At 37.8% G+C, this 26785-nt stretch overlaps 1 protein-coding gene across 2 annotated transcripts in view; it reads right to left on the reverse strand.

Moving 5' to 3' along the window:
* Positions 1-25405, reverse strand: part of LOC139149165 (RNA helicase aquarius-like) — a 41353-nt gene extending 15948 nt beyond the window's left edge. The window contains exons 1-18 of one of the 2 annotated variants that reach the window (XM_070720737.1): positions 25280-25405; positions 22792-22908; positions 21974-22033; positions 21604-21644; positions 18048-18129; positions 17660-17734; positions 17198-17335; positions 16448-16516; positions 16001-16101; positions 3582-3658; positions 3225-3289; positions 2939-3052; positions 2397-2510; positions 1863-1966; positions 1281-1498; positions 984-1076; positions 664-712; positions 392-443 (exon numbers count right to left, since the gene is read on the reverse strand). In XM_070720737.1, coding sequence (XP_070576838.1) covers positions 392-443; positions 664-712; positions 984-1076; positions 1281-1498; positions 1863-1966; positions 2397-2510; positions 2939-3052; positions 3225-3289; positions 3582-3658; positions 16001-16101; positions 16448-16516; positions 17198-17335; positions 17660-17734; positions 18048-18129; positions 21604-21644; positions 21974-22033; positions 22792-22857 — 1518 coding nt within the window. In that variant the 5' untranslated portion in view covers positions 22858-22908; positions 25280-25405. Of the gene's footprint in view, positions 1-391; positions 444-663; positions 713-983; positions 1077-1280; positions 1499-1862; positions 1967-2396; positions 2511-2938; positions 3053-3224; positions 3290-3581; positions 3659-16000; positions 16102-16447; positions 16517-17197; positions 17336-17659; positions 17735-18047; positions 18130-21603; positions 21645-21973; positions 22114-22369; positions 23102-24880 lie in introns of both variants that reach the window. The other variant, XM_070720739.1, reaches the window with a different exon arrangement.
* Between the last annotated feature and the right edge of the window lie 1380 nt (positions 25406-26785).

The raw sequence follows: 26785 nt of genomic DNA on the forward strand, positions 1-26785 counted from the left end.
CCACCTTGGTTCATTCTGATTGTTCAACTTCTTGGCAATACCATACAGTGACTGCTCCACCCAAAATGTAATACAGTGGACCCACTCGGACAACATTCAGAAAAATTCAAGAAAGTAGCATTGTCTGAGTCAAGTTTTGAATTTTAGCATAACTTGCATCTGACTGCGGCTACAAAGGGATGTGAAAGGAAATGTGCTAAAATGCAAGAATTTTGACTCTTTCATCTGTGTAGGTGTGCTTGAAACATTTGTGTAATTCAATCAATTCACATACATTGGTATACTTCATTTTATGAACAAAATGATCAGAAATTACAAGGCAATCCCTTAGGAAACACCCCTTTTGAGTAGAAGCATACATAAAATTCACCAATGCTGTATCTAGACTCACCAGTGCCATTCTTGCCCATCCTCCAAATATAGTTCTGCCATCTTCAGCTTGCCTGCAAGTTTCAAAAAAATTTGACAAAAATTGTAAACTTGCTCATTTACCTGAATTGTGTGCTTTGAGAAGCCAGCATAGTGATGATTGGAGTATCCTATAGTTTGCACAAGATTGTATAATTTCATCTTATGTAATTATGATTATTTCAAATATGTGGCTTGAGTTCATATATCAGGAGTGAGCCTGTAGCTTGTCTCTCATCTGGTACCGCTACTTACCATGGTTTCATTCTGCTGATAGAGTCTTCAATGTCTTGACGGATTTCATCTGAAAAATTAAAATATTCTAAATTTAGTTCATACATATACACAGAAATCAAAATATGTGTATCAGCCCTTGGCACAATTTATGATATGTGACCAGTTTTCATATTAAAGTAGGTCAAGTCTTCTAACAAAATCTCATGGAAATTTATCTACCCTGTCCATAACTCACTTCAACAACAACAAGCTATAATGGATCAAGAAATACAGCTGTGTCTACAAAAACAGTCATTCAGGAGTTACTAGGACACACAAATTAATCACTATATACTTACAGGTGGATTCCAATCTGAACAGATTGAAATTTCTCAGCAGATAGTCATGCAATGTCAGGAACTGCAGGTTTAGTTTCTGTAATGCTAGGCAGTCTAGTAAAGGAAAAAAGATGTTTGCTGTAATTTGTAGCAGATACCTCTACAGAACTGGCAAAACCCTGACCTCAAATTTTCATCTCTATTGAAAATGTAAATAGTTGAAACTTGTATGATATGGCCAAACTGTTGATATTTATCATTCTCGCTTCAATTGCAGAAATTGTACTCACAGGATTACCACATAAACAAAACAAATACCTTCACCAGAGAAGTATTCTGTAGGTACAATGTTTTCATCCCAGAGTATTTCTTCTGTTGGATAGAGTGGCATTTGATTCAGTGCTTCTAGCTGAGATGGTCTCCGTTCATGTCTTGAAACCAACAACTCCAGAAGCAGTTCCTTGTCTAACTTCTCACCAGACTCAAGCGGTGGCACAATGTTTAGGTAGGCTGCAATTTCATGTAATTTCTCTGTGCTGTAACAGTTAAAGAAACAATTCAGAGTAAGACTATGAAAATAAATTTTGTTACTGTCGTATTCAGGAAGTTTTTGAAAAGGTCTTTCTTAATGTTCATCGACAGGGACTTAACCAAACAACACATTATACTTGTACATTTCATGTATCACTGAAACTCTGCCTGGTTATGATGTTTCACTGGAATTCTACATGAACAGATCACTCTGCAAGTCAAGTTGAATATCAAGAAACAATGAACTATATCTACAGGAGTAGCTGCAATCTACAAAGCATCACTGTGACAAGCATTATACACTTGAAATGAATACTGCAAACCACGGTTCAAAGCGTTTCAGTATCATAGCTAATACTTCTCACTCACCTAAGGGGTTCAAAATGAGCCAGTAGTTTCTCTCTTGTATCAATACTGCCCACGTTGGCCATGGAAAATTTCTTCAGTTCTGGAAAATACTTGAATGCTCCCCTCTAGCATTACAGTGGAATGAGAAACATGGATAAGTTGTCAATTATGAACATTGTACATTTCATGGTATTTTAATAAAGTATTGTTGTGAATTAACTCTTTTTCCAGCTATGATACATTGCAAAATTATTGAAGACAAGTATGGCGTATTTATTTATGAAACCCCGGACAAAAGTATTAGATTTCATCAAAATGAAATCTCTGAGCGATTCTTTCGAAAACATCTGCTGATACCACACAAGTCTTCTCCAGTGTGTTTTTTTATTTCTCAGACAATGTTAATCCATCCATTTGTGGATAAAGTATAACTGCCTTACTACATCATATGAGTTAAATGATCCATGTGCAAGAAATCGATTTTCTTTGAACACATTATTGGTCTTTGTTGATTCTGGTATGTATCTGTTTACCAGTGTGCAATTTCACACTTACTTGGAGAGATATAATCCTGTCATAGTGCAGGTTTGTCATATCATGGTCAGTCAGAGCCTCTCCGGTCCTCTCATCAATTTCAAAACCTGCGTAAAACTTCAGAGAACCAAGCAACTGTAGAAAAGAGAAGAAAAAATTGGGTGAAAATCCCATGACATTTTAATAACACTTCAGTGATCTCCCCAGGATTTTCTGATAGAGTGGCGGCTTATTTGCATAACAATAATATAATTGTTATGGTAATGAGTTTCTATTGTTTACCAAAAATTATAGAGTGGCGGCCACCACTCTATAATAGCTCTGGGGAGAACACTGCACTTCAACCGATTCTTATGATAAATAAATCTCTCTATGTAAATCAGCATAACTTTAAAATCACTTTGTTTCCATGATAATATCTTTTTGGTAGGACTGTCAATTTTGTTATGACCTCTCTCCTAATTACTGCCTCAATGACAAGAATTCACATCATCCTTCTTTCACAAAATGGTGGATTCACAGTCCTGCATTCACTTCACTGATGTCAATACTGTTCTGTTTACCTGTGTGAACAGTTTCCCCTCTTTCCTCTCTGCCAGCTTGGATAATCTGCATTTCACAACCAAGTGAGCATTGTCCATCACTGCATTGAAGAACCTCCTGGCTGGTAACAAACTCTGTAGTGAGTCAAAAAAGAAAGAAAATATGCTTTATTGAAAATAAACACCCGCACAAAGAGTAAACTTTTAAATGTATGGATCTTAGCACCAAAAAAAAATCAAAACATGAACTCTTTTTCTTTGATACAGATTAGTATGCAAAATGTTCTTTGAAACTAAAGCATCTCACCTCCATGTCAATCATGAGTTCCAGAAATCTTTCACAGTAGTGGACTTTTTGTTTGGAGACATCACCTAAAGGATATCAAAACACAAATCCCATCAAAATTTACAAAATGCAACCATTTTATAAGAATTCAAAAGGATGTTGCATTCCACACCAATATCAAACTCAACAGATTCAAATAAGGTGAACTGTAGATATTCATTGATATTTATACACTTCAACCAAGCAGTGTTACAAGTTCTGAAGTCGGTGTGTTACAGCTGAACATTTCTCTATTCAGAACAAAATGTGTCCCGATAAGTTTTGCAGGTTTGCATGTGTATCCTCAAGAGAGTGAAGGCATATATCCTGTCTACTTACCAGTTTCTGGTATGGAGTTCAGTACGGTAAAAAAATGATCAATCAACCGAGCCATGAATGTTCTTTCAAAATCCAACCTGTAGATATGGAAAATGAGAAGTTATATTCACAAATGTTTAAGAAAGTGAATAACATTAAATAGAGTTACATACACTTAAAGCGCAGTGGTCGTCGCGCTGCGCGTGCGTGATTTTTTGTGTTGATAAACATGAATTTTTGTAAACATAAGTCTTCTCAACTTCAATCTGAGTGAGAGGGGAGTGGTCCCCCACTTTGTTACACTCTTTTTCATCTATCATCGAACGCCCAACTTCATGTGAATGTTGATACATCTCATGAATTCATCAGTGTGTTTCCTTTGAAACTTCATGAGTTGCTAAGGAACTTCCTAGGAAGATTTCAGCCGCCGTCGCGCCGTGCCGCGCTGGCGACAAGTTTATGTAAACGTAAGATACACTGTACGCAAACGACTGATGTGAGCGTCATATTCCTAGCTACGTGAATCACACCTTTAGCCTACATTGGCAATTTGTGTGAATTGTTCAAAAACGATGGGCGATATGAAGCAGTGTGATTAATAAAACTGAAGTTTTAGCCCGGTAAAATGTATGCGTGAATTTCATTAAATTACGACAACTAAAATGCAAATAATAGATCGCGGTTACAAAAATAGTTTGGCAGCAAAGTTGAAGGTTGCTACAATGTACAACTGCCGTGCATAGTACACACTTCCACAGACAAAATGCAACGTGGTTTTCCGACACCATTTCTGACGCGAAGACGCATCTTTGAGCTTCACTTGAAAGGCGTTTCTTATGGTGAAATTGCATCGACGACCGGAGTGTCTAAATCAACAGCGCACAGTATCTGCTGCAAATACGAGAGAACAGGTTCCCTTACAGCTCGTGATAGACCAGCACGAGAACGTACCAAAGTTGTCGACAATGTTCTCCAACATATCGAGTTCTACAAAAGGCGGCAGCCAAGTATTTACTTGCACGAAATCAGAAGGAAACTTCTTGATGATAACGTGTGTACGGTTGAAAATGTACCATCGCTGGTGACAATCCACCGAGCGATAACCGAATGCCTGACCATGAGTCGAAAGAAAATATCATTATCAACTTCAAGTCTTGCTGCCGAATCGATGACTCCAGCTATCGAACAATATACACTGGAGTTCATAGAAACTGTTTCAGATTACAATATAAATCAAATTCATTGGTTTGACGAGTCTTCGGTGATAAGAACTACAGAAAATCGTCGTTTTGGACACTCAGAAATCGGCACACCGGCAATTCAGGGCTCGACATAAGCGCTAGCCCACTAGCCCGAGGCTAGTAAATTTTCAAGAGGACTAGTAAAAATGTCTTCGGAGGTAGTCCTGCGGACTAGTGCAATTTTCAAGTTCCGTAGTTGTCCTGGAAAGTTTATCGCTACAAAACTAATGGGACGCCGGGCCACTCATACGAAAAGAATGAACCAAGCCTCGATCATTTTATATAAAAATAAACTAACTTTTACCCAAACAAATTGGACAGTGAAACCGTGAAGCAAACTTTATTGATCACCAACTTAAAATGAAACAGTTTACCTGCTACGGAGAATCAAATTGTACTGTACATGCCAGTATGGCCCCGGGAAACACGGCTCAACGCTGAGCATCAAACGGAATTGTCTGCACGTCGTGTATTTTGGTTTGCTTGAAGCTCATCACTTCGCCTAAAAACGTGAGCAACCCCAAAATTTCGTTCAAACACTGTATCCTTGCCTTTCAAAGAAGATTTTTCTCAAGATTTCTTCAGGGGCATTCCCAAACAACACCTCCGATAGTTCGTAGCCAGCTTGACCCTGCTTTAGAATGCCTCCACATGCTGACCTCCATATATAGTCAAGACCCCCTAGCTTGATTGAAGCTGATCTTAAAAAGAGCCATCTAGCTTGCCAAAACAGTGCTATGGCAAGTTGCTACTGCTTGTACAGGTGAGGGAATTCCTCACAGATAATTACTTGGTGCTAGCAACTTATTGTTTTGCCATTTTAGTGGAAAAGTGTAAATTATTGGGGCAATAATAGTGAAATGAACCTTAAAACAGTAGTGAAAAAACAACGTATGAAATGGGTGTATCAGACTGTTGTATCCAATCACTTCTGGGAGTCATTGGTTATTTTTGTGCTAATCACATTTTGTTACCAGTAACTGGCAAAAACTCAAACACATGAAATGGTAAAATGCAACATTTTTACTATTAAAAACACAATTTTTCACAAACCATTATTACAAATGAGAGGTCCTCCCCACAAGCTGGTCAATTTTAAAATGTGATATATGTCAAAAATATGAAGGCACTCCACAGGAACATTTGTGAATGGCTGTACGAATTTCAGTTCTGGAGAAACAAATCTGTCCCCACCATGAACAAACATGTTCTTTGCAAATTAATGGCGCACTACCTGAGGTATGAAGAATTTTCCAACAAATTCATTCCTACGTCTGATTTTATTCTTGATGGTAATAGGCTATTTTCATGACCTCTCCTCCTACAAAGGACATTTCATTCAGGTTATTTTGTGGTTTATATATGATTCAAAGTTAAACATTTTGCAGTAAGCAAATGTGCTAGTCTCACATGAAAGTTAGTTATTGGGTTTAAAAACCTTTGCGACAAAAAATATGAGAATGGTCATATACCGTACACCTCTTTACAACATGAGAGCAACATTTGGCTTTGCTTGAGCAGGACTAGTAGATTTCATTTAGGACTACTAAAAATGAACTGCTACTAGTCCTTCGGGCTAGTGGATGATTTGACCTTGCGTCGAGCCCTGGAATTGAAATACAACGCCATGCATCGAACGCTACGTACACGATCAACCTCCTTGTCAGTGCTACGGGTGTTGATCATTCCAATGTGATCGTTGGACCATCAAACGGGTTGGAGTTATTGAACTTTTTCGATGAGGCTGTTCGAGTTACGGATAATTTTGGAAATCCGTGTTTGGCCGTCGGTAACTGTGTAATTATGGATAATTGCGGTTTCCACCACGCCCGATATGTTGAGCAAAATCTCCAACGACTATTTGTTATGTAGGTCATTTCCCCCACACTCATCATGACCTGAGTTCAATTAGTCATGTTTGGAATGTTCTGGAAAGTTGATTAGTTGTGTAAGGGAGATAATTTTAGAACAGTAATTAGCATGTCAATAAAAGTTCTAGATTGTTCTTATATGCCTTTATAAAAGGGACGTGCACAGCTTCCAGTCAGACTTTTGGGATCGTGTCTCTTGTGTGTTACTAAACTCCAGCAGTAGTCATTCTCAAGACTTTTCAAGACCTTCTCTGCCAACGCTGGATTTATACTGTGGACTTTGTGCAACTTCAAGCCTGCAAGCCAAAGGACTGTTCATTCATCCAACTGACTGTTACAACTCTGAGACTGGAGCTTTGCCGTCCCAGCTGAGATAAGTAGTCTGTACACTTTAAAGCTTGTACTCTGTCCCTAACTTAGCAATTAGTTTTATTTTCGTAATAAATTTTGTTTAAACGTTAACTGCTGAGTTCACCCTTTTGTTCGTTTTCTCTGCACGTAACAAATTGGGGGCTCGTCCGGGAGACGAATATTTTGAGCCGTTTGACAACATTTTGCCTGCCCTTTCAAAACTACTGTATACTGTGAACTCAGCGAAATCAATCATGGCGGAATTCAAGCCAGACAAATTTATGGATGACCTTGATCAGGACGCATTTGATTCCCTCAAAAAGGACAACCTCATTGCACTGGCCAATTTCCTTAAAGTAGATGTCAAAAGATCTATGCGCAAGCGAGAAATTCAATTCAAGATTGCAAAACATTTAGTTAATTCTGGCCATTTTGAAGAGTCTGCCTTAAAAGATTATGAGCCTGAGTCTTCCTTCGAACTCAAAAAATTAGAATTAGAAATTCAGGCAGATTTGGAGCTTAAAAAATTGGCATTAGAAAAAGAAAAAATACAAATGCAATTACAAATGAAAGAAAAGAATTGCAAATGGAAGAAAGACAGAAAGAAAAAGAAAGGCAGGAAAGATTAGAAATGGAAGAAAGACAGAAAGAGAGGGAATTGGAAATGAAAGAAAAAGAATTGCAAATGGAAGAAAGACAAAGGGAGAAAGAAAGAGAGGAAAAAGAAAAGGAAAGAGAATTAGCTGAACACCGACTGCAGTTAGAAATGAGACGTTTAGAGCTTGGAAAGTCAGGAAAATTCTTCCCTTCAGACAATTTTGACATCACTAAGCATTTCAGGTTAGTTCCCCCTTTCCAAGAAAAGGATGTTGATAAATATTTTCTCCATTTTGAGAAAATTGCTCAGAGTCTGAATTGGCCTAAGGAGTCCTGGTCTATGCTTTTGCAGAGTGCTTTGGTGGGTAAAGCCAGAGAAATTTACATTCAGTTGTCAGTAGAGCAGGCTTCAGATTATGATTCTGTGAAGGAATTAATTCTCAAGGGTTATGAGTTGGTGCCTGAAGCTTACCGTCAGAAATTTAGGGATTGTGAGAAGGTGAAGGATCAAACTTATGTTGAATTTGCTCGAACAAAAGAACAACTGTTTGACCGTTGGTGCTCTTCTGAAAAGGTCAGTCAGAATTATGACAAATTACGACAGCTCGTTTTGATTGAGGAATTAAAAGGTGCATCCGGAGTGACATCAAGACGTTTATCAATGAACAAAAGGCAGATACATTGGAGGTTGCTGCACGTTTGGCCGATGATTATTCATTGACCCACAAATCTTCATTTCTCAGCAAACCATCCCAGTCCTTTTCATACAGAAACAATGCAGGTAAATTTAACTCCTCCTTTTCATCCAAGAATTTCTCAAAGGAGAGTAGGAAATCAAATGACAGCAGTTCACACAGTTCAAGTAACACTCCCACATCATCAGATCCCAAGTCTCAATCTCCTTCTGACAAACAGTTTGGTACACTTTCTTGTAATTATTGTAAGAAAGACGGCCATTTAATGTCAGATTGTTTCAAATTGAAAAGAAAACGTGAAGGTCAAAGTGGTCAAAGTGGATCTAAGCCCACGGCTTTATTTCTTCATCAACTCATTAGAGTCTAATAATGTGTGCAACACATTTTCTGAGGTTAACCCCTCTTATCCCCAATTAATGAGGTCAAGGTCAATTCTTCTCAGATAGCATTATGGGTATTTTCGAGCCATTTATTCATAATGGTTTTATATCACTTTCTAGTGATTTCTCTCCGCTACCCCTGTCAAAATTTTAAGAGATACCGGGGCTTCCCAGTCTCTTTTGTTGGCAGATACCCTGCCGTTTTCTGAAAAGTCATTTTCAGGTTCTAAAGTTCTTATTAAGGGGGTAGATTGCAATGACTACATTCCTGTTCCTCTCCATAATGTCTATTTGTCTTCGGACTTTGTTTCTGGACCTGTGGCTTTAGGTATTAGGCCTTTTTTGCCTTTTGAAGGGATTCACCTTCTTCTCGGAAACGACCTTGCTGGGGACAAGGTCATTACTAATCCACTTGTGACTGATAATCCTAGTTTAGATCAAAATCCAGAGCCAATAGAGGAAGACATTCCCGGCCTTTTCCCTTCATGTGCTATTACTCGAGCCATGTCAAAGAAAACTTCTGAGAATCAAAATACTCTCAAAAATAATGTCACAGATGTTGACTTAAATGACACCTTTCTCAGTCAGGTGTTTGACACGGATCATTCCGTTATCCCTCGTGGATTTGAAACTTCCAGTAAAACTTCTGCTGACCAAAGTCAGACATTTTCTAGATCAAATCTCATTGCAGAACAACACAAAGACCCAGATATTTTGTCTTTGTTTGACAGGGTAGATGATGAAGATAAACTTCAGATAGCTCTGTTTCCTATTATACAAAATCTGGTATTCTCATGCGTAAATGGAGACCTCCAGATGTCTTGGTTGATGACGACTGGGCTATAAAACATCAAATTGTGGTTTCCAAAGCCCTATCGTGCTGAAATATTGCGCCTGGCCCATGAAACGCCCTGGGCTGGTCACTTAGGAGTCAGGAAAACTTATCATAAAATTCTCAGTCACTTTTATTGGCCTAATCTCAGGCAGGATGTAACACATTTCTGTAAAACTTGTCACACATGTCAGATGGTAGGAAAGCCGAATCAGACCATTCCAAAGGCCCCTTTACAGCCAATTCCTGCATTTCAAGAACCATTTAGTAGGATTCTAATAGACTGTGTTGGGCCCTTACCAAAACAAGATCAGGAAATGAGTACATGCTGACAATAATGTGTACATCAACTCGGTTCCCAGAAGCCATACCACTGAGAAATATAAAGACAAAGACTATAGTGAGAGCTTTAGTCAAATTTTTCACTTTATTTGGCCTCCCTAAATGTGTCCAGTCCGATCAAGGCTCCAACTTTATGTCTGGTATTTTTCAACAAGTAATGGATCAGCTAGGCATTAAACAGTATAGGTCATCCGCCTATCATCCAGAAAGTCAGGGTGCTCTTGAGCGATTTCATCAAACTTTGAAAAACATGATTAGGACCTACTGTTTTGACACAGAGAAGCAGTGGGATGAAGGAATTCATTTTCTGCTCTTTGCTGTTAGAGAGTCAATTCAAGAGTCTCTTGGTTTTAGCCCATTTGAGCTTGTATTTGGACATACAGTCCGTGGCCCACTTAAGCTCGTTAAAGAGAAATTCCTATCAGACGATGATGATTGTCTGAATATTTTGCAATATGTGTCAGATTTTCGTACAAAACTCTCTAAAGCATGTGAATTAGCCAGAGAAAATCTGAGTCATCTCAGCAGTCAATGAAAACCAAATATGATAAAAGCACTTCAAAACGGAAGTTTAAACCAGGTCAAAAAGTTCTTGTTCTACTTCCAATTCCTGGCAAACCACTCCATGCTCGTTACTTTGGGCCATACCTAATTGATAAGAAATTAAGTGATTTAAATTACATCATAATAACACCTGACAGGCGAAAACAAAAACAGCTATGTCACATAAATATGCTTAAGCCATATTTGGATAGGATAATCCTACTATAACTCAGCCTGTCAGTGCAGTCAGTTCAAGCCATTATGAAGATAGTGATACTGAAACTGACTTGAGTGAAAATACTCTAAACTCAAAGCTGGGCTCGGTCAAGCTTCAGAACTCAGAAATCCTGGAGAAGCTGGAGTCTACAAAGTTGGCACACCTCCAGCCAGAACAACAACAACAGGTGAAAGAACTGCTCCACGAATATAAACACCTGTTTCAAGATGTTCCAACGAGGACAAACGTCATCTATCACGACGTTGATGTTGGGGACAGTAGGCCTGTAAAACAACATCCATACAGACTGAATCCAACAAAAGCAAAATATCTCCAGGAAGAAGTCAATACCTGCTGGACAATGACTTTATTGAACCCAGTAAAAGTAACTGGAGTTCGCCGTGCATACTTGTTCCCAAATCAGATCACAGTTATCGTATGTGCACGGACTTTAGGAAGGTCAACACTTTAACAAAGACAGACACTTTCCCAATCCCGAGGATTGATGACTGCATCGACCGAGTGGGAAAGCCAAGTATGTGACGAAATTTGACCTACTGAAGGGATTTTGGCAAGTCCCTCTGACGGATCGTGCTCGTGAAATATCCGCCTTTGTTACACCAGACGGATTGTTCCAGTACAAGGTGATGCCATTCGGAATGAAGAACTCTCCGGCAACGTTCCAACGGATGATCAACGACGTCATATCTGGGCTAGACGGGTGTGCAGCCTACGTTGACGACGTCGTCCTGTATAGTGACACCTGGGAGGAACACATCAAGCTCATGCGGAAGTTCTTTGAGAGACTGAGCAAAGCAATGTTGACTGTCAACCTTGCCAAATCTGAGTTTGGTTGGGCTAGGGTAACTTACCTCGGACATACTGTAGGACAGGGTGAGGTAAAACCTGTTGATGCCAAAATCAGTGCCATTTCAAGTTTTTCCATACCAAACTGCAAACGACAACTGATGCGCTTTCTCGGTATGGCTGGTTACTACAGAAAATTCTGTCCAAATTTCTCCACAATTACTGAGCCTTTGACTAACTTACTTAAAAAGAAAGTAAAGTTTGTTTGGTCAGAGCAATGCCAACAGGCATTTGATACACTTAAAGCCATACTGCAAAGTGCCCCAGTGTTGTCTGCACCAGATTTCACTTTGCCATTCAAATTAGCTGTAGATGCTAGTGATACGGCTGCTGGTGCTGTTTTATTGCAAGAGGATAGTCATGGTATAGATCATCCTGTTTGCTATTTTTCACGCAAATTTAACAAATCCCAGAGAAACTACTCTACAATTGAAAAAGAGTGTTTATCTTTGATATTAGCTTTACAGCATTTTGAAGTTTATGTTACTTCTTCAAATCAGCCAATAGTGGTTTATATTGATCACAACCCTCTTGTTTTTCTGCAGAAATTTAAAGGCAAAAATCAGAGATTGCTAAGATGGAGTTTAATGTTACAGGAGTTTAATCTTGACATTAGACATATCAAAGGCAGAGACAATTTAATTGCAGACTGTCTCTCTCGTATTTAGAGTTTATTGTTGTTCACTTTCAAGAAATTTTACTTTAGAGTAAAACAAAATTTGAGTACTTAAATCCTTTTCAAGATTACATTTGTAAAAGAAAGATTTTTCTTTGAAAAATTTTCTTTTTTGAAGAGGGGGTGTGTTATGTAGGTCATTTCCCCCACACTCATCATGACCTGAGTTCAATTAGTCATGTTTGGAATGTTCTGGAAAGTTGATTAGTTGTGTAAGGGAGATAATTTTAGAACAGTAATTAGCATGTCAATAAAAGTTCTAGATTGTTCTTATATGCCTTTATAAAAGGGACGTGCACAGCTTCCAGTCAGACTTTTGGATCGTGTCTCTTGTGTGTTACTAAACTCCAGCAGTAGTCATTCTCAAGACTTTTCAAGACCTTCTCTGCCAACGCTGGATTTATACTGTGGACTTTGTGCAACTTCAAGCCTGCAAGCCAAAGGACTGTTCATTCATCCAACTGACTGTTACAACTCTGAGACTGGAGCTTTGCCGTCCCAGCTGAGATAAGTAGTCTGTACACTTTAAAGCTTGTACTCTGTCCCTAACTTAGCAATTAGTTTTATTTTCGTAATAATTTTGTTTAAACGTTAACTGCTGAGTTCACCCTTTTGTTCGTTTTCTCTGCACGTAACATATTGCAGGCGAGAGGGGTTCGACTGATTTACCAGCCACCATATAATCCCCAGTTCAACGCTTGCGAGCCGTGTTTCAACTATATAAAGAGCGAGCTGAGATCTAATCAAGATTTTGCCTACAGGTTCACTGAACTAGCAACCGCTAATGCCATAGCAAACATTACTCCCGGTGCTTGTCGTTTCTTTGCGAGAGAATGTGGTAACATTTGAAAATGGGACCGTCATCATTCATAGTATCGTCACTACACGCACGTATACATTTGTGCCGGGGTGAGGAAATGAACTAGCGCGATGTTGATTCTAAAAACGAAAATAAATGTGGCGCACGCGCGTTGTATGCCCCAGCAAGTTTTATTTGTTGGCGCCGACTTGTCTGGCAAGTCTGTAGCAATATTATTAATTACATCGTTGAGGCGGCGAACTCTCTGAGGAAGTTCCTTATCAACTCATGAAGTTTCCAAGGAAACACACTGATGAATTCATGAGATGTATCAACCAGGGTTCGAACACCTTTGGACAAATAAAATTCAAGGGCTTTCCAGGGTTTTTTGACCAGTTTTCCAGGGCTATTTCAACTAAAATCAAGTGATTTTCCAGCGCTCTTGATCATGAAAACAAATTTATACTCGACTTCTATCGACACACCGTACCTATCTACTGCTTTAATTCCTGACTTTTTCTTCTAACTGTATAGCTACTGATTGTATTTCAGTTTGTTTTTCTCTTTTGCAGTCTTAGAATCTGCACTCCTAAGACTATTTAACTTTGCGAACAAAAGACATTTCCCTGTAGATTCAGCTTTCTTGGAATATTTATTATCAGATTTGTTAAGTTCAACTACATCAGTCTCCAGTATCTTCATTTCCAGGGTTTTCCAGGGCTAAATCACATTTTTCCAGGGTTTTCCAGGTTTTCCAGGGCTAAAATAAAATTCCAGGGTTTTCCAGGACCATACGAACCCTGATCAACATTCACATGAAGTTGGGCGTTTGATGATAGATGAAAGAGAGTGTAACGCCTTTGTAAGACTCAACATCATGCAATAGTAAAATATTAAGATCGGAAACGAACTTCAGTGGTGTATTTCTATTTATAAACTAATGTAAGGCTACGAACATTGAGACACTACACTCGGCACATTATGTCGCCGAGTTTACTGCACGTACGCAGTCACAGTGAACAAATGGTTTGATCGCGCGCGGTCACGCTGGTTGTACACAATGCTATGTACAGCACAGTAAAAATACATCACTAAAATGATCAACATTGTATATATATGTAGACTACATGTAGCAACAAGCACAACGCCTAACACAAAATTACACTCAAGAGCATGATCGGCAAGCCAGAGCAGGGCACGGAGATGCTGTTGCTTCGATAAGGGAGACGGTCACCGCGTTGACGTACACGGATATAAGAGAATCCGGTCCCACAACCTACCGGCCCCGCGACGACTTGGCCCACGACCCACTGTTGATCACCATTTCTAACTTCTTCTAGTAATACGTGGCAAGAAATAGTCAAATGACAGGAAACAATAGACGAAACGAGCGGGTTTTCGCGGCATTTGGCAGGAAAATTGCACAGTATAGCTACACATAGGGACGTATCGAGAGATCCTGTGCACGGTCATGGCAGTGATCCAACGGCTAGCTAGTGTTGGCCTATCGGTGCTACGGAAACTTCGTTGTTGTACCTCCTGATTGCCGGGTAGGTCTGAATCCCCTTTCAAATGAGTTAACCCCCACATAGCAAGAAGACCTATGAAAGGTCCTTCGCTTGACTTGATACCTGTGCTCGGAATTCTCGTTTGCATCCCCCATCGGGGTAATTTCGTAGTGGAGTTGGATTCTCCACAGCCGAGTGTAGCGCACCATATACCCAGTTCTCTTGACACGGACGTTCATGCAGACCACGGAACATATGCTTCTTGCTGCAGCGGGCATTGCTCTGACAGCTGTAGATTTCTGTAGCTTGCGTTATTGTCAATTGTACTCTGTTGGGCCTCTTGAAATGAAAGCTCTCGTTCTTGCTAGCGATGTCGTAGACTACAGCCCGGTCATTGATAGTCTGTTTGCATATACACGTAGCCTACACTACAGGTAAGTGTTTAGCTCCATTGCTCGAGCGATAACAGTAGCCGAGCCCCATTCAACTGATTCAAGAAAATCATGATCAAATGTGATCTCAATCCAGCGTGTAATTACTAGATTTGGTAAGTTGGTATGCTTGTGACAGATCAGCCGCCATTTTAACAAGCGGCAATATCGCAAACATTATAATCAACCCGTAACGTATAGTGCGGCATTCTTGGATATGTTGACAACAGGGGGACCCCCTCAGGAGCATGCGCAGCGCGACGACCACTGCGCTTTAAGCTTTCCTTCAGTTTTTCACATCATGGAATTTACAAATTTACGAATGTCCAGGATGGTTTGTTGTCACCCCTGTCATTGTCAGGATTAGGTTTCATCCTATCATTTGCATTACATAAACTGGAAGGGATACTTGAGTTGCATTACTCCTAATCAGCACAAGAAGTTCCACAGACCTATCTGCTGCCCTTTGAAGAAACAGCTATAGTCATAAATAGCCCAAACCACACTTAGCATGACGTTAATTTGGTTTTAATACATGTAGTAATTTTCTTACATATTATTTATAATCTGCTCATTAAATGAGGTAGAGTTTTTTTCTGTAGTCTGCATTACTACAAAATTCATTGCAACAGGATAGACAAGTAAAGTTTACAGTTTCTACTTCATTATGAATTTCCTGCCATTTTCACCAACATTATAAAGAAAACAACCAACACAATGTTCAAGTGGCAGACATTCAGAAATTTCAATGCGTACATGCACAATCATGTTTACCATATTTTGCATCTTTACAAATAGATGGTCATATTTTGCTGGGTCACCAATTTGCTGTTTATTTTGTTTTAATCTGCACATGCAGTTTCAGTCCACAATTAACAATACTTAAGCATCTTTCATTGTGTTCACAAGAACTAATTTAAGTTTGAAAGTACAGTCATCAAAATAATTCAAAAAGGTGCAGCTCATGCACCTTTAGCTCTCATACTTCCATGTTTTGGTTTGATATTGTTTTCATCTAATAGGTTGAGAATTAGGTGAAAGGTGAGAAACCCCTTTGAATTATGGGTGACCATGACCTATGACACCATACCTTTGCAGTGTTGTTTCATCAGCTTTAGCATCATTCTTCTTGATAATTCCCCAAAACTTTTTGTACTTTGGATGACTTTTCAGTTCTTGTTCCAGTCGACCCTAGACACAGAAAAAATGTTTTTGGATGTTCACTCTGATGGCAAATCAAAAGTATTCTCCTTTTTTTGTAAGACTGTAATGTGTAGATACAATTACACAGATGATGTTGGGGCAAAGACAGATGTTACGTGATGAGATGAACATTGTTGAACCGGGTGAACATTGTTCACTTTAATCAGCCATAAAATTTGATGATAATCTGCTTGAAAAGCATTCCTCTATTCTGAGGCTAACTTCAACAAATAATCACTTTCACGGTAGTCATGGTAACAAGACAAACTATAAAGTTGACTTTTTGAATCACAAAACAAAGCCAACAACACATAGATGTGTCATTTCAACTTACAGGGATAAGGCACACCCACATGGCAAGAGACAGTAACCTTTGAACTTGTTCTCGAATCAAATCTTCTTCCTAAATTGTCAGAGAAAAAGTCCAAATACAAGGTAAGTCATAAGTATCAACAATCACCTCCCTTGGCTAACACTATAAATGCTATAAACATACAGTGAATATGTATAGAATCCTGCTGGAATTCTCTGGCACTCAAGGTAAACAGTAATTCATTATAGTGCCATTTGCAAGCATTCAAGGCAGTCATGGGGTTAAAGTGGGTTAAACTTTATTGTTCACAGAAAGTAATGCAGGATTCCATATGTGATAACAAGAATTACTTTATGCACTTAAGCTGGTTAAACAAACCCTAATAGTTCTGTAGAAAGAAGTCCATCAAAATGAGAAAATGACATGATTGTTTGATTACCTCTGCATTGGTTACACAGGGTGCACTGTTCAACTTTTAAACATAATTTCCAACTGGAAGTTTGAAGTTTTAATGCTTTATCTTGAACTTTCCCTGACAAAACTTATTTTTGATATTCAATATTTAGCATCTGATATTCAAAATGGCTGATGCAAACTGCATTGACTCTATGTGGAAATATTAAATTTTCTATTTTCAGCACAGCAAGATAGTGAAAACTTCATTTAAGCTTCAAAATAAGCCAACACAGGCAGCAGGCAAGAAAAGTATTGCCAAAGCTTAAGTTGAGAAAATTGCCCTAATGACGCAATCTACTGTATGTTGACACTCACCAAGCTATTGAAGCAGTGGATAATGAAGGTTAAGAGCAATGCTTGTTCCCGTATTGATATCATGCTCTCATCGGCAAGACTCAGCACCAAGACTTTCCGGAAAAACGCTGGAAAATTTTCTGGGTTATTTTTGAACACCTGAAACAAGATGATCATCGATAGGAATGAAATCCATCACTCTAACTGCATGAAATGATGGAAAGTGTACCATTCCACTTTTAAGGTGACAGAAAGTTTTTTTATAATGCTGTCATTTGTTTCTTCACAGAAGTTACATCAAGGGGTGAATTGCAAACAATTATCTTTCGACAGCCAACAACTGCACATAGCTTTATAATGAAAAGAGTTTGACATTATAACAAATATGGTGACTTTGCTAAAGTTCGTGACATATAACACATGTATAGGAAGAGACCCTTCACACTCAAGTAATGTGAACAGACAAAGACTAATGTATCATACCTGCCAGGCCGGTACTTTTTCTCTGAATTTTTCATTGATCATCACAGCAATGCTCAAACAGTGTGACTGTGAAGCCTGTGTAAAAGCAATGCACATTACAACATGAAAGATTACGCCATCAGGATTATTTGGTTAATGGGAAGCACCCAGATAATGAAAAAAAACAAGGAAGAATTGAAATCATTATATGAAATCTGTATCTCATGAAAGATATTTGAAACAAAACTTCAGGAAACTAGATTTTTCCATTAAACAGGTCATCAAAAACATGCAAGACTTGCAGACAAAAGTGGTGAGTGAGGCAACATTGTCATGTACAAAAAAGGGGAAAAATGTCGCCTTCCTCAAGTATTCAAAGTGTGATGAATTCATGAAGAATCATACTCACTGTTTCTGGATGAAAGTTTGGCCAGAGATAATTTTCCAGGTACTGACTGAATTCCAGCAGCATAACTCTCCTGATGGCAAATCTGGTGAAAATCAAGACAAGGCAAGAAAATTATTTCTCACTACAAAATAAAAAGCTATACGGGTCAGTCACAATCAGGGTGCGCTAGAGTGTGTCACTTAGGTCAAAATTACAAGTTCATGATAACTGTCCAGTTAAATAATATGTTGAAAGGTTATGGTATGGGGCATATCTTCCTAAAATTTGGTGAAGCAAACGTCATTAGTTTTACCACAGTGCACATTGTTTTATATGGTCAACAAGTGTCACGGACGCTACAGAAATGTTGTACATGAAACACAAATGTCATAATAGAATTTTAAACAATGATTTGTTAATGCTTTCTTATGTTAATACAATATAAAAGATGCATATTGGCATTAAAATAAGCTATACTTGGCATGATTTACGTAATTTTTCCATGAATAAACACAACCTCAAGTTTAGTGAGAAATACAACAATACTGATCATATTTTTTAATAGGACTTTCAACTTCTCTATGTCCTTCCGCTGGTATGCTGTACTTAAAAGTTTTATTGTCAAGAATTAACCATGCTATAGCAACAATATTAATACCATTCAGTGTAATCAAAATGAACTTCTTTCTAAAATATTTTCTGTTTAGTATGACATGTAATTTTGTCACGGATGCTACCAAAATCAAACTTGAAAGTTAGGTCAATTTGAAATGTAAAAAGCAATTAACAATCTGGTTTTTTGTTTCTCTTTTCTCCAAAACCTTTCTCTATCAAACATTTAAATCGTGAAAATTGTGTCAAAACAGTGACAATTTCTTTATTAATTGAACAAGAAAGGTATAGCAACTACTGCAAAAATCAGTTGGAGTAAAAAATCACTGCAGTTGAACTTACTTCTGAGATCAACCCTCGAGTCGTTTTCTGACGATACTCCTCATGGTCTATAAAACAAGCATCTAAAACAAATCCTTCTTACAAATCATAGCTCGTTATGTACCGGTAACTTTGACCAACATGTGAAGGAGTAGGCAGTCCGTCAATATCCGACACGACAACCGAAAAGTCCGGTGAGTTAATTCAAACACACTTTGCCCATATCGCTCAAACAGTTAAAAGGTTTCACGATAGCGGTTTTAACAACGGGGAAACTGAATTTTTTTTTTTTGAATTTGTCTCCATTTTATGCCACAACTTATCGTATAAAACCAAGATGCAATCTGTCATCGAATTGGTACTACAATCAACCAAACTGAAAAGATTGCTGAGCAGTACAGAAAACATCATCTGGCAAAGAAAATCAAAAACTGAGAGAGCTGCCATATAAGTAATCAAAGTTGGCAGCATGAATTAAATAAACCAATACTCTCCTCAGACCAAACCGATTTCAAAGGCCATTTACAGCAAATATTGTTACGAAACCATGAAACCTGGGAATGGCTAAACACAGAGAAATAAGATTTATTTCTCAAAACAGCCTTTCACAACATGCTTTTCAAACACCGGAAAGCAGGCACCAATATCGACCCGAAATCTATTACAAAGTCCATGAAAAATTGACACAAAACCAAAAGTTTGGTTAATCGATTTAAATGCCTAAAACAAGTAATCGTTGTCAGATTAGTACAACATTTACTGTTAACATAACGAGCACTAGCAACGCTCAAAATATGCCCTAAAACAAAAATCCTTATAAGCGTCCAGAAACTCCGGTCGATGCTGGGTCGTGTTATTTATAATATGACACCACACACCAGATCGCTCACTATAGAGTCAGTCAATAGTGGCTAACTCTCTCAATAAAGAATCTGGCTTGTCCTCCTCGAGGACGAAGATGACTTCATCACACAACCAAGCGGAGGGGATACAAACAAGAGAGTGATTGATGAAGGAACCCCATTTTTGGTTCCGAAACGCCGTTAAGACAATCACTCAATCAACAAACCGGTTTACCGGGACCAAGATCACATGACTAGGGTCAAAGCACTATCGATTCACCGGTGTCTCGCAATGTATTCCACTCAAAATAAAAGCAATGATCCTTTTATTCACCATAGCGTAATACTAAAAAATCTGGTAGAGCCGATGTGTGGAGTTGCCCTCATTTTCCTTTACATAAAATGTGGTGGTTATTTCACATTTAGATTGGCTTATAATCTGAAAAACAATGTTTGCATTTTATTGTAGCATCCGTGACATAATGAAATGGAATACACAATAATAAATGCATATACAGCACAGAATTCATTGTTCTTTTCACTAGAATTCTAATAACATATTCAATACAATTACTGCATTCTTAAAAAACACCAATCTAAGTGTTACAGTTGAGGCTGAACATAACTTTTTGAGTGTTTTATTACTTTTTAAAAAATCAATTTTGTGCAAATTTACAATTTTATGCCTTGAAGACATTTTGTAACCCAACTCCATGTATGTACACACAATACACACTAGTATTTATATGTTTCAGTGGATTAACTGCTTTAAAATGTTTTAAATAGTTATTAATTATGACTATGTAGTAAACACCGTCACGGATGCTACACCGTCATAGATGCTACATTTCCATATTTAGGTATATTAATAGTGAACGCAAGGGACCGTAATTATATAATTTGTTTATTTAAGGTAGGCACCTATTGACACTTAGGCCTGTGACATCAGATCTTTTATAACTCCTGTTGTCCTTAAGATATGAGTGTGTCACGGACGCTACAAGAAATTCCGACCACAACGATCTCCATTTTCATTTATTCACAAAACAATACAATATGCAATTTTACTTAAATTTTGGTGTATAAAATGCTTGCCATGGATGTTGAGGTTGGAATTAAATTCAATATTACAATATTTTACCCATTTTTCTACATATAAACTTAAGGTATATGTACTTATGGTCATAAAACACAAAAAACATAACGATGTTACAGTTTTGGTAAAAATACCAGTTTCTGTTCCGATGCACATAATCACATGAAATAACTTGTGAAAGAAAGGTTAGGTATTCTGCAATAACATATGTAAGCTAAAAATTCCACAATTTTAACACTGTGTTCCAAAAAACATTTTGAAATTAAGTATATTTTGAAGTGAAACAGCATAACGCTACTTTTTACAGTTTTTAAAGGCATTTTTGTGGATGTACAACCAAACCTGCACAATATATGCAATATTTCTTTATGTGACCAAGTTAGTTACAACTATTACTATTTATTAGAAACAAATAAGCAATATAATATCAGTCTGAATAGCAGATATATGTCCATAACAAATGAAATCATCTAGCGCACCCTGATTGTGACTGACCCATATAACAAACCATTCAATGACTTTTTGTGATCAGAAAAAACACAAACAAAAACTTTGATAGCAAATATAATATTCACCTGTGAGTGGTTTTACAATAGCTTACATCTTACATGTACATTCAAATTCAATATCCCTGAACACATATCAAAACACAATAATTAAATGATTACTTTCCACTTGCACTTTTGCAAAAAAAGTATTTACTTACTTTGAGCCAAGCAGTTCTTTTCTATATATGTCCTCAATAACCTGCCAACAAAATGTTACATACAGCAATTACAGTACCTGTAGTTGTTTGTAAAAATATGGTCATCATCATTGATTTTATAGAAGACCGACAAAATGTGCCAGTGCAAATACAAATTTCCCACCAAATTTATAAAGTCTATGTGACAGGTTTTAAGTAAAAATATATTTGGATAGATCTACTTCTGTCTGTATGAAGTGACTATGCAATTCAGCAACTAATAGTGGATATGACATAGTGTATACATCTCAGGAGGATGGTGTTCATTTCAGGTAATTAAAAAACTTTAAGAAGAACTGAACAATGATACAACTGACAAAAAAATACTTACCTTGGAATCAAAGGATTTTCTTGGGAGGTTGCTATGTGGTGCCCAGTAATGACTGGCAAGCTGAAATAAGTAAAAACATCATCATATTCATCTCATTCTTCGCATCCAGACTTCTTCACATTAATAGGAGTAATCATGACCTAGGAAAATTTCGGACAAAAGCCGGCAGATCGTCCATGTAGCCGACACGAACACGAAGTGTGTGTTACCGGCTACCAAAAACTATGAAAAATAGTAAAGAATGAGCTACAAAATCACTATCAGTTTTAAGTTGCAGGTAGAATAAGTCTGTGCCTTTGTAAAAAATACTAAAAAAATAGTAGAAAGTGAAGAACCAGCTGAAAGTTAGTTGAGGAGACCTTGACTGCATATCATTTGCATCTCATTGTCGGCTACATGGACTGTGTGCCCAAAAGCCTTAACTTAAAGTCTACCCGAATCCTTTAGTTGAAATAACAGATAAATGAGACAGCTGAATAATCCACCAACAAAACTGCCAGCTGGTCTTTCATATTAAAATTTCAATGAGTAAATTTGCTGAATACACATGATCTGTATCAATACATAAGATAATAATGTCAGTGAAAAGAAGATCTGCGAAATTCTAAGATAGCAGTCGTGAGTAGAAAGAAGATGATTTAATTTACTCTGACATCAAAGTAAATTCAAATTTATGATTTTCCCCATATATTGCATAGAAGAATCATTTCATTTTGGTTATTGTATAAGTGTTTCTTGTCTGTAAATACAACTGACAGTGCATAGTTGACCTGACATATTTCAAATTTACTTTATTTAGCCATAAAGCTCATACTTACCTGTGTTAAAATGTCTGCATTAATCTGCTCCACAGTTGGAGCTGCAGCACGTTTTGCACCACTCATCTTTGTTGCAAAAGCTAACACCTAGTGCCCGGGATGAAAAATGACAATATCCTGCAGGTGTAACAGGAAGAAATAAAAACTGTTACTGAAATTTTCCTGGAAGGCCAATAGTCGAAGGAAAAACCAGGATGTATCTTGTCATTATTAACATCTTTATTACCTTAATAAAAGATATGTAATTTACCTCAATTGCAGTGTCACAATCTACTACAGCCATAAGTGAGGAATGCCTATAGTATGCCTCCTGTATCAATTACATAGACTTGGAGTGAAGGAAGTTCATCAAAATGATGACGCATGGTTGATCAGTGATTTGTAATTGCAGAGTCTCTGAAATGATCCAGTTTTGTATTTAGCGCATTCACATCAACGTTGCTGCGATACGCAGTCCTATTTGCCACTACCTTGGATGTGTTAGGCTGCATTCACAGATAACGATTGGGGGGGGGGGGGGGGCTGGAGGAATCTCGATTGAAATCTTATTTTTTTTTCAGATCCCCTTCCCTAAGTACCCTAAAAAATTTTCAAATGCCCCCCCTCTATATGGTCAAAATTTTTCAAGTCCCCCCCAACTATCACAGGCCGCATATTTGTAAAGGATGTGAGCGTAGAAAAAAAAACATGTATTGTGCCGTTCTGCTCACAGGTGTTCAACACTACCTGTATTAGCACTTTGTATAGTCAAAGGCAAGTTCTTTAAATGCATCAGTGAATTTTTTAGATTTATTGGTCTAAAAGCCAACTTGAGTTAATCCAACTCTGGCCAGGTCAATTGCTCCTGCTGAAGAGCACACAAAATGACAAGCATGAGAGAGTAGGCAAATTGTGAATTCTGGCTAATTGCCATATTGCACAGCAACCTACCAAAAATTTGTTTCAAAACTACACGACATATATGCTACTCAAAATTGACAATACTGGGAGGTTAAAATATTCCATCAAATAAATGTTTTAATCTCTGAAATTTTGGGTGTAATAATTGCAAATTTGGTTAAAAAATAAATAATTCCATTTGGTCACATATTTTTTCTTTTAGTCTTTACTGTTCAAAGTTTTACTTCTGTATCATTTTATAACAAGAATGAAAATTTAGAAAATCAAGCACGGTGACGCTATCTTTATTCTTTAATATTTGATTATTCTCATATGGCAGAATTCAAAAATTTATGTGTTCTTCCATGTGTTGCTCTCTTGACTGTTCTTGTGTACAAGTATTTTTCACTGTCATGAGCGTCATTTGACCCAAACTCTTCTTCAACTACCATGTACATCAGAGTCAGAGCTATCTCTGTCACTGTTCAGGTATGCAGTGACAGTGACACTGCAGTAGCAGAGCATTAATGATAGTGACACTACCCATAGGCAGTAGCTGTATTAACTTTGATAATTTTGGCAATATTTTTGTTCAGTTTTACAACTGCGTTCTTGTTCTACTCCCTACAACATGTTGAATTGTCTAGTATTCAGCTTGCTATCACAGCCTATGTATGTGTACCATGCATTTGTATCACTGACAACTGACTGTCAGTCTGGACTCCAATTAAATTATCACCAAATACATATTTATATTTATATATACAGGTTTTGTCGATAAACTAAATAGTGTGTTTGAGCATGCTGTAGGGAGACAGCAAGAAACTGTAGTTGTTATATTGCATAGAAATATTGCAGAAATCATAACAGTTGCAGCTGAGACTGCTCTGTTACTAGGCTCAAGTTTGTTTTTTACGACAAATCACACATTTAGATTTTTTCGAGATAAAAGTCATGAAATGTGACAAAATGGTTCTAGATTTTGTAAATTATTACTAACATTACAACATTTTGATGACATAAAAATGGTATTCATTTTTTCATTGAATTACCTACAAAAACTTGGAATTGGAAAATGTAAACACAAAAGGGAACCAAAATTTTCAAGTCCCCCCTATCGGTAGAGCAAAATTTTCAAGTTCCCCCTCTACTACACCCAAAATTTTCGAATCCCCCCTTGAATTCCTCCAGCCCCCTCCCCCCCCCCCACCTTTTTTTGTGAACGCAGCCTTTTATGTTGTCAGATCGCAGCAAATATCAACGTTGATGTGACGTTAGATTAGCATGTAGGTGTCGCATCACACTTACCATGCTTACTGCAGTTCCGTAGATTAGAACTTTACCCGGCCAGTTCATTAAAAGAACAGGAGAGCAAATTCGCCGAGAAACTAGTGTAAATAGCCGTGTTATGAGGGAACAGAAGCAAACTATCCGGAGAGAGTACAGTTGCAACGATCGCGACACTTGTTCAGTTGACTGGCATGCCATAGCCGCATATCGCATATGGAGGTAGAACACGTGAAACACCCTTTTGTTGATTTCGAGGTACTAGTCGCTTCCATACAACCATCTCAACTTGTTCTGGGGAATGTCTGCCTAGAGTACATACCTTAGACTTTATGTTGCCGAGCATTCAGAACCTAACGAAGATACTTGCTGCAGAAACGACTGGCGAAGTTGTAACGCTGCTGAAGACTCAAAACACATACAAGGCCGCCATCTTGATTATTTTCTCCGTCGTTGAGGGCGGCATAGTCCTCTACGGTAGATGGACTGTAACCAACGCGTGACGCTGTGTTCTATTGAATTGCAAAATATAAACAAATCAGGTGCCGCCAACAGGTAAATTTCATGAATTTCTCAAAATCATCACAAAACATGTTTTGAAGGCTGATATACCGATTTTTCTTATTTTTGACCTTGACCTAAAATTTAGAGGGAAAGTGAGAGCTGTTCGTAACTGCCCTCCCACTGGTATACACTGAATTTTGATGCCCACTGCCCTCCGGTATCTACAGTCTGCCCGCTCCCCGCAATTCGAGCTCCCTACTGCCCTCTCCCAAATTCCCCATTGCCAACTAGATGCCCACTATGCAACCCAGATCAACTCAAAACCGTGCGAGCAGTTAGCAGTATACCGTTGGAACATTGCTCCCCTCTAAGTTAGGCGCTTAATTTCTCCTCCAGTTCTATGAAGCACGCCGCTTTCCCCTCCTTCTACGTATTTTCTGGTGCGAACTGTCACAAAATTTCTCCCCGCCCGCTGAAAGTAATGAAATGTTTACCCCGCCCACAGTAAGGGAACGAGCACAATTAACGGCAGGGGGCTGGAAGAGAAAATATGTGGTGCATATATTTTTTACAGGCCCCCCTAACACCAGCAAAAATTTTAGTGCCCCCCCCCCCCCATCACCGGCAACAAAATTTTTGTGCCCCCCCCCCAAAAAAAAGAAAGATTACATAGGTACAAAGTTGTACACATATATATAATCCTTATAACTTTTAATATATGCTTTAGTGAAAACAACATTCTTGCATTCTTGAAATAAATAATAAACAAATAAATATATAAATAACAAACAAACAAAATAACATATGTTCAAGCTTTACTACTTGTAACACCTACAGCTACTTTTCAGTATTGTGTTGTGCTATTTTAATCTCAAAGAATGATGAAATTACCAAATACCTTATAAACAATCTACAAGTTCATTCAGTGCTGTTATAGTTGTTATAGTTGAAGCATTGACATGAATTATTTTTAATCATGATAGTGTTCACTGCATATCTCCAAGTTAGTCTAACAAGCTCAATATTGTGCATTTCATCATACTCTGAGTAAAATAAGAACTTCAAGTGAAACACACAGAACACAAAATACTAAAAAATAGCCAAATTATGTACAGCTACTGACCCTCTGTATCATTACCAACCATTATTATTGTTGACAAATGAAGTCAATTTTCAATAATAATATTGCTCATTTTACACATAACAACTGCATTGTGAGGTTTAAGACTTGGTATTTCATCATGCTACAAGAAGTTTAACAAGGAACTCCAGTTTCAACAAGGAACAAAAATGCTGAAAAATATTCTCTGTCTGTCATGGTGTA

The sequence above is a fragment of the Ptychodera flava genome, chromosome 14, assembly GCF_041260155.1.
Source record: "Ptychodera flava strain L36383 chromosome 14, AS_Pfla_20210202, whole genome shotgun sequence".
NCBI lineage: Eukaryota > Metazoa > Hemichordata > Enteropneusta > Ptychoderidae > Ptychodera > Ptychodera flava.